The sequence below is a fragment of the Sinocyclocheilus anshuiensis genome, unplaced genomic scaffold (genome assembly GCF_001515605.1).
Source record: "Sinocyclocheilus anshuiensis isolate Anshui unplaced genomic scaffold, SAMN03320099.WGS_v1.1 scaffold613, whole genome shotgun sequence".
Lineage (NCBI taxonomy): Eukaryota > Metazoa > Chordata > Actinopteri > Cypriniformes > Cyprinidae > Sinocyclocheilus > Sinocyclocheilus anshuiensis.
In genome coordinates this window covers 129440-142402 of record NW_015536487.1, presented here as the reverse complement: position 1 = coordinate 142402, position 12963 = coordinate 129440, and the positions used below count along the sequence as shown (strand labels likewise).

Here is a 12963-nt window from a genome sequence, read left to right as displayed (position 1 = left end):
GTCTTTGGTGTTTCCATGTTTTCTACAAAACAAAACCGGAAATCGAGGGGTTATGACGTCATTGGCAGGCAACACAATGACACTATGGACACGGTCCGTGTCAATAGTTAAAATTGCTTATTTCTCTGGATTTAAACATTCTTCGAAACATTTGGGATAATGTAAGTACACAAGTCAGCAAAATATATAACACTGTTCTAGTGGTTTTTGGATATTTTAATAAAAAAATCTTACATATTGTGCCTTTAACATAATATCTTTGCATTAAAAAAATTTATTTAGTTACCACTTGTAGTACACTTGAACCCATCTTTCATACACTTTTATATACTCATCATACATAGAAAATATAGACTTATGAATTATTTAAAATATAATAATATATAATATATACAAAATGTGATTATAATGTATTGCCCACATATTTTTATACATTAAATAATTCATTTAAAATGTTTTGTAACTGTTAATATTCCCTTTATATGATATACTTAACTACATGTCAATGGTCTTTAAATAATACAATCAAGTACACTATTTGTGCCATTAGTAGCACTTTTTCCACATTAAAAAATATAGCATTTTAAGTACTTTGCTAAAAGTATACTTTCTGTTAAATTGTGAATTTTAGTACACATTTAACGTTTGCCAAAAAAAAACTTTTAGAGTATTTATAGTTTATAACTTTTACAATTTTATTTAGCACAAACAAATAAGAATGTACTACAAATGTACTTGCTTGTCAGTATTTTTTTAGTGCATTCAAGTATACTTTATTTTTACCTGGGTTCCGATCCTGCATAGACAGCAACGCAACTGAAATGGACCAGAAAGGTAGTAAGGACATCGGTAAAATAGTCCATGTGACAACAGTGGTTCAACCGTATTGTTATGAAGCTATGAGAATACTTTTTGTGCACAAAGAAAACAAAAATAGCGACTTTATTCAACAATTTCTTGTCTTCCATGTCAGTCTCCGAAGGTCTTACGGGTTTGGAACAACATGAGGGTGAGTAATTAATGACAGAATTTTTATTTTTTGGGTGAACTATCCCTTTAAGATGTTTATAGTTGCTACAGAAAATGTCTGCTTCAGCCGGACTCACACTACAGGAGTTTTAGACCAATTTCTCCCTGATTTTCTCCTCCCAAGAATCAGAGAAGAAAATCTTGTTGAGGACCTCGATTGGTTCCGATGTTCAGCCCTGATTATCTGGTAACGTGATGCAAAGTGTGTACATGTTTAAGATTTGAGGGAAGAAAATCTTCGAAGATTCTCCTTATGTGTGTGCTGCAACCAGATCCCATAATCGCTTAGGATTAAAACTTCTGTAGTCTGAGCCCAGCTTTAGTAAAACCAGCAACTTCCTGTTGAAGAAATTACAGACAACCATTGTAAAAGAAATATCTTAGATTAGCTCTACATTGTTGGTGAAATGTATTTTTTTAACCAAACCACCAAACCTGTGTCAATCTGTTTTTCTGGTTTACATGGTTCTCACTATTCACCTCTTTTGTCTTGGTCATGGCATTGGTCAATTCAACAAAGTGATTTAGCAATTCTCAACTGATGCGTCATAATGATAACAGGTCTTGAGCAAGAGAAAATGACATGCAGAAACACAAAAATGTCCCACTGACCAGCTGCAGAGTGTGTGTTAATGAGTATTTGTGTGACAAACCTTGTCGTTCACCACACGAGCTGTTAGGCCAGAGGCCACCATTTTCTGCAGTGTCTTTTCTTTGCTCTGAGCCTGGCGAGCTAGCTTTGCAGAGCCGTGACCAAAACGGGCAATATAGTTCTACAGGAGATGAGGGGAATAATTATGACATTATTTTTGCAATGACATACATATGGTGAACAGCAGCAGTGCAGAACAAGAGCTATGAAACAAAAAATACAATTTAAAAAGAGCAATAAGGCCACAAGGTTACATTGTTTCACCTTCATATGAGCTATCTGGTCCTGCTCCCAGTTGTACCGCTTCATCTGGTTTTCCTCCAGCTCCTCCCTGGTCTTCACATACTGATCATAGTTACCCTAAAAAACTAATTTTCATTACATACAGCATACACTGTTAACACTTTCATACCTTTGTTCCTTTAATATACTGTATGTGATGAGTGTGCTAATAAACCAGACTCAGGATCAGCAACAGTTCATAATTAGCAACAGTAATAAAAGCATCATATTTCAGGCCTTTTAAGGCTAGACCAGGAAGAGCACAAGAGGAGCCTCAGGATCAGGTCTCCTATTAAAGGCAATAGTACTGATTTTTTAAGGATAACAAAGCTTTTGCATACAACTTCTGTGAGTTGGATGCACTTGCACATTTTCAAAGCTATGACATTACACATCATACCTCTGTCATAATTTTTATCATCACCCTCATGTCGCTCCAAACCTATATGACTTTTGGAACATAAAAGATATTTCGATTTCCATTGTATCGACAAAAAAAAACAAAAAAAACAGACGTAAAGATCATACAGGTTTGGAGCAACATGAGGGAGAGTAAATGATGACAGTATTTTTTTTTTCTTTTTCATTTTGGGTGAACTATCCCTCACTGCTTTCAACAGATTCTCTGCCTATAGCATTGTAGTAAAAAAAAAAAAAAAAAACCTGAACATTGTGCTACAGCACTCACAGTGTAGTACTTGAGCTTCCTCTGGTGGAGATGAATGATGTTTGTGCAGACACCATTGAGAAAGTCTTGAGAATGTGAGATGAGTACAAGAATTCGCTTAAAACTGAAAGAAAAAAAAAATTAATAATAAAAAATCTGTTAACTATAAGAATCGTATTGACAATTCCTTGTTTTAAAAAAAATATTGTTTGTTGACGTAAACTACAATTCCTACGCATTTGTGTTACATGAAACTCTTTGACATTTAGTTGTGTTTCTGTGCATGACAATTTCCATCTCATTTGATTACTGGTGTACTAGAAAATCTAATAAACACTGAAGGCAGTGCTCACGACTTAAGTTCTTCTTCCAGCCACACACAGGCATCCAAATCCAGGTGGTTAGTAGGTTCATCTAACAACAGCATAAAGGGCTTTATGAACAGGGCTCTGAAAGAGGGAAATTAGAAAAAGGAAATATTAAGAACATGTCTTGAGAATGTGAGATGAGTACAAGAATTCGCTTAAAACTGAAAGAAAAAAAAAATTAATAATAAAAAATCTGTTAACTATAAGAATCGTATTGACAATTCCTTGTTTTAAAAAAAATATTGTTTGTTGACGTAAACTACAATTCCTACGCATTTGTGTTACATGAAACTCTTTGACATTTAGTTGTGTTTCTGTGCATGACAATTTCCATCTCATTTGATTACTGGTGTACTAGAAAATCTAATAAACACTGAAGGCAGTGCTCACGACTTAAGTTCTTCTTCCAGCCACACAGGCATCCAAATCCAGGTGGTTAGTAGGTTCATCTAACAACAGCATAAAGGGCTTTATGAACAGGGCTCTGAAAGAGTGAAATTAGAAAAAGGAAATATTAAGAACATTTATTATTGTGTTCGTATTAAATTGATAAATTATAACTTTTGGTCTCATTTGGATTTTGGTCCATTCATTATGTGAGGATAACCAATAAAATCCACGAAATGAGTGGTATTATAACATATATATATATATATATATATAAAAGGAACTATGAAAATGCTAATGTTTAAAATGTTTTAACAAAACTAACAACAAACTGCATTACACAGCAAGACTTTTTAACATTTTTCAACACTATTTCTACAAGTAAATAATAAATATTTTGTACTGACACAGAATAAACATTTAAATGTAATTTTCAAACCTGGCAAGGGACACACGCATCCTCCAGCCTCCACTGAAATCTTTCAGTTTTTTTTGCTGCATAGCAGGTGTGAAACCCAGTCCAAAGAGGATTCGTGAGGCTCGAACTTCAGCTTTGTCTGCGTCCAACTCTTCCAAGCGCTCATAAATCTCCATCAGCTTCTCACACTCTGCTGCAGTAAAGAGAAAATAGAGAAAATGGGACATGTTGTACTTGATTAAGTGCTGTGCTACTTGTTAAATCAAATTTACATTTGATTAATAACATTAATAGCACATTAATAGCATTTTATAGTATGTGTAACCAATAATAAGACATGAATTACCAGGTTTGTCAACTTGCAGATTAGTATAACAAAAACCTGATGCATGTGTGTGTATGTAACTCACAGTCCTCATGAGCCAATCGCTCAGCCTCCTTCTCTTGTTTGATCCTCTCTTCATCAACTTCCATTACACACTGCAGCGCTGTCTTCTCACTAGGGGCCATCTCTCGTGTCAGGTGGTAGATGTCTATGTGTTCTGGGATGGGAACTTCTCGATACCCAATGGCAGACAGGAGCATGGACTTGCCTACAAAGAGTGTTCAAGAATATTCTCATTCATGGATCCCCCTAACCTCACATTATACAATCCCATTTCCTTCACTCAAAATGTTGTAAAATGCAATAAAAATATAATCTGTGATTTATTAATTCTCTTTAACCTTTATTTAATTGACAAAGAAACTACAAAGAAAAAGATTGAATGTTTTCACTTGCCTAATTGTCTTTTTTTTATTTAATATAAACACATTTTTATTATATGGGCTGCAACAAAATCCAAAAAATTGCAACAGAGGCAAAATAAAAGTGAAAAGTAAAAAAAATAAAAAAAGCACCACCAAAGACCATGGTTTGTCTTTATAAGCTTGGCTTATGAATTTGTGCTGAATTTCATGTGAGAATTGTCAAACCGTTCAAAAATAAAATTTCTCAGAATTGCACATAATTTAGGTCTTTCACCATCTACCATACTGTACAAACTGTTGCCACTTTACACAGTCTGTTGCTGTATCAAGAAATGCAACTTGAAACATGGGTGACTTGCATATGTGTGAAGGTACCACTGAGGCTGAGGTATATATCGTGATTGTACAGAGACATATGCTACCATCAAAATTATGTCTTTTCCTGGGAAAAGAGCAAGGCAATACCAGGCCTCATTCTACTTGTGCAACAACAGTGTGGTTTCGTAGACATATGTCAAGATCGTGAATGCAATTTATGTCGATAATGATGATAAGCTTTGGACATTTTTACTCAATATGGATTATCTAACAGCAGAAATAAATGTGACAACAGCAAGTCAGTGCTTGTAGCTGATAGGCTATTTTACTCTGAGTTCTGTGTCTCTCTGTAAAAATGAATGGCATAGTTTTGTCTGATACACAAACTCCAACACACGACACTCGCGGTGATTTCAGCATCTACATCTCAATACATGAGAACATGAACACATGAACTTCATCTCCAGGGCAGCTCTGAGAGTCACTTCACAAGCTTTGCACCTTTTATTTTGACAAAAACTACTGTAAAACTGAAAGTAAAACTTAAAAACCTTCATGACAACTTGTCAAAATAAAAGCCGGTTTAACTTGAAGAAATTATGACAGAAATATATTACTATTGTACACTAAAATGTAACTCTCAAGTAATAAGAATAATAATATTTTTAAGAAAAATAATACAACCAAAGTATTTTTCATTAATTTGTATTTTTTTATTAATTGATATTTAATTTATAATAATTTATTTGTTGTAGATTCATTGATTTCATTTCCTTACATTTTAAAAGATTGATTAAATTATTAAAGTTTTATCAATTAATTTAATTTGAAACAATTTATGATAAATTTGTAATGAACCATAAAACTGTAACGAGGCGTCAACAGAGTGAGGATCCATCTGCAGCTTTATCGAAATCGTAGTCAACAGGCAAGGTCAAACACCAGCAAACACAACAGAGGAGAAAAGCCAAATCGTTATCCAGGGACGTGCAAAGGGTCGGGGCAGGCAGCAAACAATCAGCAGTCAATGAAACAATAGCAAGAGTTCGGGGGCAGGCGGCAGGCAATCAGAAGGAGAGAAGCAGTTCAGGTAATACACAGAGAGGCCGGACATGGAAAGAAACGCTCAGAAATGTACACCGGGGCAATACAAGACTTCGCAATGAGGGAGAGTCTGAGAGCTGTTTAAATAGTCCACTAATGAGAGTCAGGTGCAGGAGCAATCAGAGCCAGGTATGTGAGCGTGTGTGTGTGTGTATGTGTGTAGTCCGGATTGAAGTTCAAAACTCGGGAGAGAGCTCCCTCTGGTGGTGAGCGGGAGGCACAGCGGGAGTCTCGTTTGTGACAAAAACACAGAATCCAGAAAAATCTAATCAAATGGAAAACAGAATTTAGGGGAAAATAAAACAGACTTCACGGGGCACTTAACTAAAAGGTAGCTCTGTGGAGTTTAATTATGAGTCAACCAGTTATCTTTGCATTCATTCTCAAGGTCTAACAAACATGTGGAAAGTATTTCCTTCCCTGTTAATAGTAAATGAATATTGTGATAAATATCAATATTGCATCATATGGAAAAAATATTGTTATGTTTTTGGCCATATCGCCCAGACCTATGAAGAGAAGAATAAGATGACCATGCTGCCCACTGACTGTTGAGCAGGTGAATTCTTGTATTGGTCAAAAAGTCCTCTAGTAAAACTGCTGTATTTAGTATCCTCAGTTCAGAAGCAATTAAAAAGTGTGATTACAAGGAAAGGTGATGTAACACCTCTGTCCCAACTTTTTTGGAGTGCATTGTAGTCATTAAAATCAAAATTCATTTATATTTACAAAATAATATTAAGTTAATGTTACATTGGAGATAATTTCTCTAAACCTTTGTCAGTTAAATAAAGGTTAAACAAAATTAACAAATTACAGATACTAGTTTTTTTTTGCATTTTACAAAATGTTCCAAATAATCTGAAAATGGTTTTATTTGTTCAAAAGATTTTTTGTTAATTAATAAGCTATTGCAAATACCATAAATACCACAAATCATATGAACTTTTAGACTCAGGTCTATGTGCAAATCTTGATGAAGCTTGAGAAGCAATGGATGTATCTTCCCCAATGTAACTTAACATCCATACCTGTGCCATTGAGGCCAATGAGACCGTAGCGCCGGCCGGAGTTGAGCTCCAGGCTTGTGTCACTCAGTAACTCTTGGCCATGAAAGGTGAGTGACAGACTGCTGATGTGAACATCAGTGCTGTTGGGGTGGGAGGCCAAGACGCCCGTCACTGCCTGCGCCTCCATCTTACGCATCTCAAACTCATCCAGCTCCTTAGTCAGAGCAGCAATGTCTAAAGGGAAAAGTGAAAGATGCGACATAGAAAAGTAAATTATGCATCATAGCTAAAGCTACAGGTATGTTTGCTGGTAAATTTGTCTGACTTGTGAGTGTGAACTGTCAAAATGTTTGCCCTCTTCTAACTTTAGGCATGATTTTAATAAACACACCTCCATTTGTCTCCCCATTAGTTACTGCACCATTCACTTGGCCATCTTGAAGCTCTCCTTCTCCATTCACGTCATCCTGCTTTTTCACACGCTGTCGAGTTTTGGCAGCCTCTTTCTTCTTTGCAGCCTTCTTCTTAGCAAGATCTGATGGCATGGCTGTGGAGTACAGTAATCTGTTGTTCAAAATGTGAAGCCACGTCTAACATAATATTTTCATACTCTTATGAACTCATAAATTACTGTTCCACTATACACAGATAAATGTGTCATTAACATGTTACACCGCTATTCATCCAAGACAGGCTAAGCTAACTACTAAAAGAACAACGTGAACCAACAACACTTTTGTAGAAAGCGCGACATCGTCTATGCATTCTATAATGACATAAAATAAACACCCTCGCAGTTTTAATAACCCAAATTAAACTCATATATCTCTTATGACAAAACACCGGCATATGGCCTTGCTAGCTAATATAACGTTAGTGCTTTACTGACATCTCTATTTTGGAGTTTAACGTTTTGTATATGTATAAAAATATATACATTTACAGTCGTGTATGGCTTAATTTGTATCAGGGTTACGCCTGGCATCGGTGACAGATTGAAGTGACAGCGTGAGGCTACCAGGGCCCTGCGTTCAGATACAAACTGTACAAGCCGGATATTACCTCACTTACAGTATATTTATGTCTCGCATACAATGTAAACGTAACGGTAGTTTCAAGGAAACACTGACAAACTGAAACAGAGTAAAATAGGTGCAGAATAGACGTACCTTTCCGAGAGGATCAAACACGCGCCAGGCAGCAGCAGCGGCGGCGGCGGCGGCTCGCGCACACTCAGCGCGCAGCACTGACCGTATTTGGTGAAGAGCAGATCACCGCCTGCTGGTCAGATGAGCCAAGCTTCACGTGCTGACCAATGCATGGTTAACTGCGTAGTAATAAAAACTGCTTATCGTGTACTGAATGAAGGATTTTACTAGGAGTATGGCAGTGGTAAGGTACTAGTCTCTTAACTGATAAATATGCAACAACACAGCAAACAGCAGTAGCCTACTCGTGGACAATGCATTTTAAAACTGAGCAATATGTAGTACCAAACATTGCAATAGTATAAAACTACAACAATAAAGGGTTTCATGTGCATGCAGGGATGTAGAATTACAATACATTGACCCCAAAATAATATTTTGTCAATCTTTAATCACAGAACCAGCTCTTTTCCTTTCTTTTGTGAAACACAAAAATGAGATGTAAGCGAAAATGACAGTCTCATTCACCATTCAATTTAATGATATCTTTTGAGTAAATGATGACCGAATTAAAACTATCTCCTTTTAGATTTAGAAGTTAGATTTTTTAAAAATCTATTTGAGACCTTTTGAAACTAGGAGTAGGCCTAAAAGCATTTACATTTACATTTAGTCATTTAGCAGACGCTTTTATCCAAAGCGACTTACAAATGAGGACAATAAAAGCAGACAAAAACATACATATTATATATGTATTGTATCAAAGAAGATATTTTGCATTGCATCATGACTTCAGTATTTTCTGTTTGTGTTTTATTGTATCTCATTCATCTTTGTGAAGAGGAGAGAGGTCGCATTATTGCCCACATCAAAGTCTTTTACCTAAAGCAATTTGTTGAAATACATTGCAAAAAGGCAGATGAACTTGATTCAGAAATAAACAGTCAATGGGCCATACTTAAAGCAATACAACTATGCCAAACAACTGTAAGATTTCTGGTAACAGGAAATTGGTTACAGTCTAGCTCATTACATACATTACTAAAAATCTACTTCAAATGTCATCATTTCTAAAACATAGATTTTTTATTATTTTCTTTTAAATAAATACAATTAAATTTGCTATTTTACTTTCCCTGAAGAATGTTTTGAAGACACCTTATGAGGACCAGATGTAATTGTTATGCAGTTATTTTGTTGTTGTTGTTGTTGGTTTTTCTTTTCATTTATTTTGTAGCTATTATTTTACATTACTCACTGAGTCACTGCCCCCTCGCTTCTTTGACATTTGATGGCCAGAGCTTGTCATTCCTGGCTGATGGGGTAACGGGCTCGGTGTGAAGCTCGCTGTCAGACTCGGAGCAGGACTCGTGTATACGTGGAACTCCTGTGCGCACGCTGCTTGTTTCCTTGGGTCTGTTTTAACCTTTTAACGCATTGAGTCAATCTTCCTCTGTAGCACATCCGTAGGTAGACTTGATACGTGATCGACGATGCTAGAGACATTCACAGCAAAGCCAAGAAAGTCATTTTGCGGTTGTTTTTGTATATTTCATCGAATCCTCAGAAGAGACGCAGGGATTCATCTGACGCGAGCGCAGTCTCGGCGGATTACTACTGTGTTTTGGGGGAAGTATCGCTGGTGGCTGCTAATGTTGCTCAGCTTCACTGTGCGAGCAAAGTAGCTACGAAGCTAACGTTACGCCAGACAGTGGAGGACTTTTTATTGAATGTAATTTATCATTAGTTGTCTTTCGGACCACAAAATGATATCCTGAACTTTATCATGTTTCAGTTCTCGGTCAGCTGTGCTTGAACGTTGCATGCTGGCTGGCTTCAAATGGTGCCGACTGGTTAGCGATCTAACCCTTTGTGCATCACCAGTGGAGATGATTTCTCATCTAATAATGTAAATTTATTTATCAGATAATGTGTTCATACATGCAGCTCGCGCATATTGCGTGCAGGAGGATGTCTGGCTAGATCAAAGTGGACTAATTTATGCGGAGGGAGTGGTAGTGTCTAGGTTTTGCATGTTTGGATGTTAAATCAGACCCATATGTCCTGATGTTAGTCATCTGACTGTGTGCGAAGAGGCAGGTCAGATTGGTTGCTGTCGCTCCTCCTTTTGTTTTGGCTTTTCACTGCTTACCTTGACATCTTCGTCGTCCATTAATCTGATTTTGAAGTCTTCACCGTGATGTTAAGATTGCATGCATGGGTGTCAGGAATTTAAATACTTACCTTTACAGAATCCCTGTCAAATACCTCTACTGTGATCATCTGTAAACGAGACTTCGCTGTTACTTGAACTGCTCTCTAAGGACACCTATCGAGACTTGACATCCATTGATTGCTCCAGCATGCGCCTGTCTTCTTTCCTGGCTGTTTTCCGGCCTGCTCTGCCTCTCATCCTGGGCCTCTCTTTGGGCTGCAGCCTCAGCCTCCTGATGGTGTCCTGGACGCAGGGGGAGACCGATGAGGCTTGTGGAGATGAGCTGGGCAATGGGAGACTCATACACAGTGGTCATATCAGGGATGTCCAGGATGGTCAAGATGGGGATGGGAATGAGGACTTCCAGCCTCGCATTGTGCCCTATCACAAGGACCCCAACAAACCACACAAGAAAGTACTCAGGTGAGTCCCTGGATATCAGTTTGTCTTAATTTCTTAAATGAAAGGACTGAAATCTCAGTTAGAAATGGTTGGTCTTTTAGTTGTTATATATAAATTATAAAAAAAAAAAATGAGACAAGATCTCAGGATTTAAAAACAGAAGGCCATAATATAAAATTGCAATGAGCTATAAAGATTTAAAAGTATTTACAATTATATTAAATCAGCCATGACCTTTGTTATTAGTAGCCAGTATTGAAATGTGACTTGTGAGTGGGGTTGGTTTGACTTGGCAGTCAGTTAGTAAGGTCTCAGCCGAGTATTTTTCACCTCGCCTCTGTGCTTTTCTTACAGCTGAATTCTTCACCACTTTGTGAAGCCGCAGCCATAGAATCTCTTATTATTCCTCCTCTCATAAAAACACCCACGGCTGCATATGCAGAGCAGCCATGCCGGTGCCCCACGAGAGGTTTAGATGATGAACAGTTAAACTTGTGTTTGGAAATCTTAGTCTCACTTCTGTAAACTGGGACTGAAACATTAGTAACTGTTTGTGTTGCATCTTCTTGTAAATTACTTAACATTAAAATAATAAGACAGTGCCTGTTTATTCATTTTAAGCTTAACAGCTAAAAAATACACGTGTATTGGCATCAATTTAAATTACAAAACAACTTTGCATAAACAGAAGGGCATTATTAATAATGAAATATAATGTATTACAAAATGATTTTGGATATTAGTAATTGGACATGTAAACAGAAATCATGTTCATCAGCTGATCTCCACAATTGTCTTTAACTTTTACATGTCATGTTTTGACTTCTATTAGAGACTTAAAGGAGTAGATCACTTCCAGAATGAAAATTCTGTCATAATTTACTCACCCTCCACTAGTTCCAAACCTGTACGAGTTTCTTTCTTCTGTTGAACACAAAAGAAGATATTCTGAAAAATGTTGGTATCCGAACACCGTTGACTTCCATTGTAGGAAAAAATATATACTATGGAAGTCAATGGTGCTCATCAAATGTTCGGATACCAACATTTTTCAGAATATCTTATTTTGTGTTCAACAGAAGAAAGAAACTCATACAGGTTTGGAACTAGTGGAGGGTGAGTAAATGATGACAGAATTTTCGTTCTGGAAGTGAACTAATCCTTTAAACTGTTTTAATAAAACTTTTGAGTTGAGCACACTCTGCCATTTTCATTACCGTCAGATTACCAATAACAAATTTAATTGTATGAATAATTAGGTGCTAATTAGAACTAGGGTGCCAGAGCAGAGGTTAAGGGTCACTGAATCTGATTGCTTTAGAGATCGTAGTAGTTGTTCCTCATTTGTTTCACTCAGCTTTGTAATTGGCTTAGATCTCTATCTCCTCAATCTTAGCCTAAACCAGTTAAAACCAGTGTTTTAACCAGTGTTTTAAATGCACAAAGGGATATCTTTGTTTCCACAAAATAATTTTTTTAAGCTGCACAACTGGATTAATGGCTGCTAAAATTCAGCTTTGCCATCATAGGAATAAATTACTATATAATTATTATACAGCAATAAATTAAACATTTTAAATTAAATTCAAATAGGAAAAAAGTACATTTAAATTCTGTTATACTACGGGGCTGTTGAATGCTTGAATCTGATTGGCTGACGAACGTTCTGAGGTGTGCAATTATTTTCAGGGAAACGCACGGCGAACGTAGTTCCAGGCAGCTCTCTTGACCGCATTACAGTTCCACATCACTTCGCATAGTTAACTGTAATAATGGAAATTAGCATACAGTACCTAGACAGCACACAGGAATTACTGCAATCACACGTGCTCGCACACGCACACTACGGTCACGCAGTTTGCACAAAAAGGTGTTGTCAGCGCTGCCCTGACGATTTTATCAGTTAGCCTATATAGTGTAGCATACACATGACATTTCTCACTAGCGAGGTAATAACAGCACTGTTTAGAGACGCTGCTAGGGATGGGCGATACCACTTATTTTGTTTTCGATACCATATCGATATTTTTCAAGGCAGTATCGTCGATACCGATACGATACTTCTGAACTAAACTTTTAAATTATGAAATTTATTAAATTACTAAGAGTAAAATGGGTAATGATAACCACTTAACTTTATGTTTAAAACACATTTTAACATTCAATACGCCTTAATTGTAATTTATTAGGTTATATTTTTGTTTACACATGGT

General features: G+C 36.6%; 2 protein-coding genes across 2 annotated transcripts in view; one reads left to right on the top strand and one right to left on the bottom strand.

The window, feature by feature from the left end:
• Positions 1 to 8304, bottom strand: part of abcf2b (ATP-binding cassette, sub-family F (GCN20), member 2b) — a 14134-nt gene extending 5830 nt beyond the window's left edge. The window contains exons 1-9 of the mRNA XM_016480765.1: positions 8155 to 8304; positions 7377 to 7532; positions 7007 to 7219; positions 4214 to 4396; positions 3825 to 3996; positions 2984 to 3079; positions 2652 to 2754; positions 1946 to 2041; positions 1683 to 1802 (exon numbers count right to left, since the gene is read on the bottom strand). Of these exons, the coding sequence (XP_016336251.1) occupies positions 1683 to 1802; positions 1946 to 2041; positions 2652 to 2754; positions 2984 to 3079; positions 3825 to 3996; positions 4214 to 4396; positions 7007 to 7219; positions 7377 to 7530 (1137 nt within the window). The 5' untranslated portion in view covers positions 7531 to 7532; positions 8155 to 8304. The remainder of the gene's footprint in view (positions 1 to 1682; positions 1803 to 1945; positions 2042 to 2651; positions 2755 to 2983; positions 3080 to 3824; positions 3997 to 4213; positions 4397 to 7006; positions 7220 to 7376; positions 7533 to 8154) is intronic.
• Positions 8305 to 9412: 1108 nt separating this feature from the next.
• chpf2 (chondroitin polymerizing factor 2) overlaps positions 9413 to 12963 on the top strand; it is a 10071-nt gene continuing 6520 nt past the window's right edge. Inside the window, exon 1 of the mRNA XM_016480752.1 lies at positions 9413 to 10771. Within this exon, the coding sequence (XP_016336238.1) occupies positions 10497 to 10771 (275 nt within the window). The 5' untranslated portion in view covers positions 9413 to 10496. The remainder of the gene's footprint in view (positions 10772 to 12963) is intronic.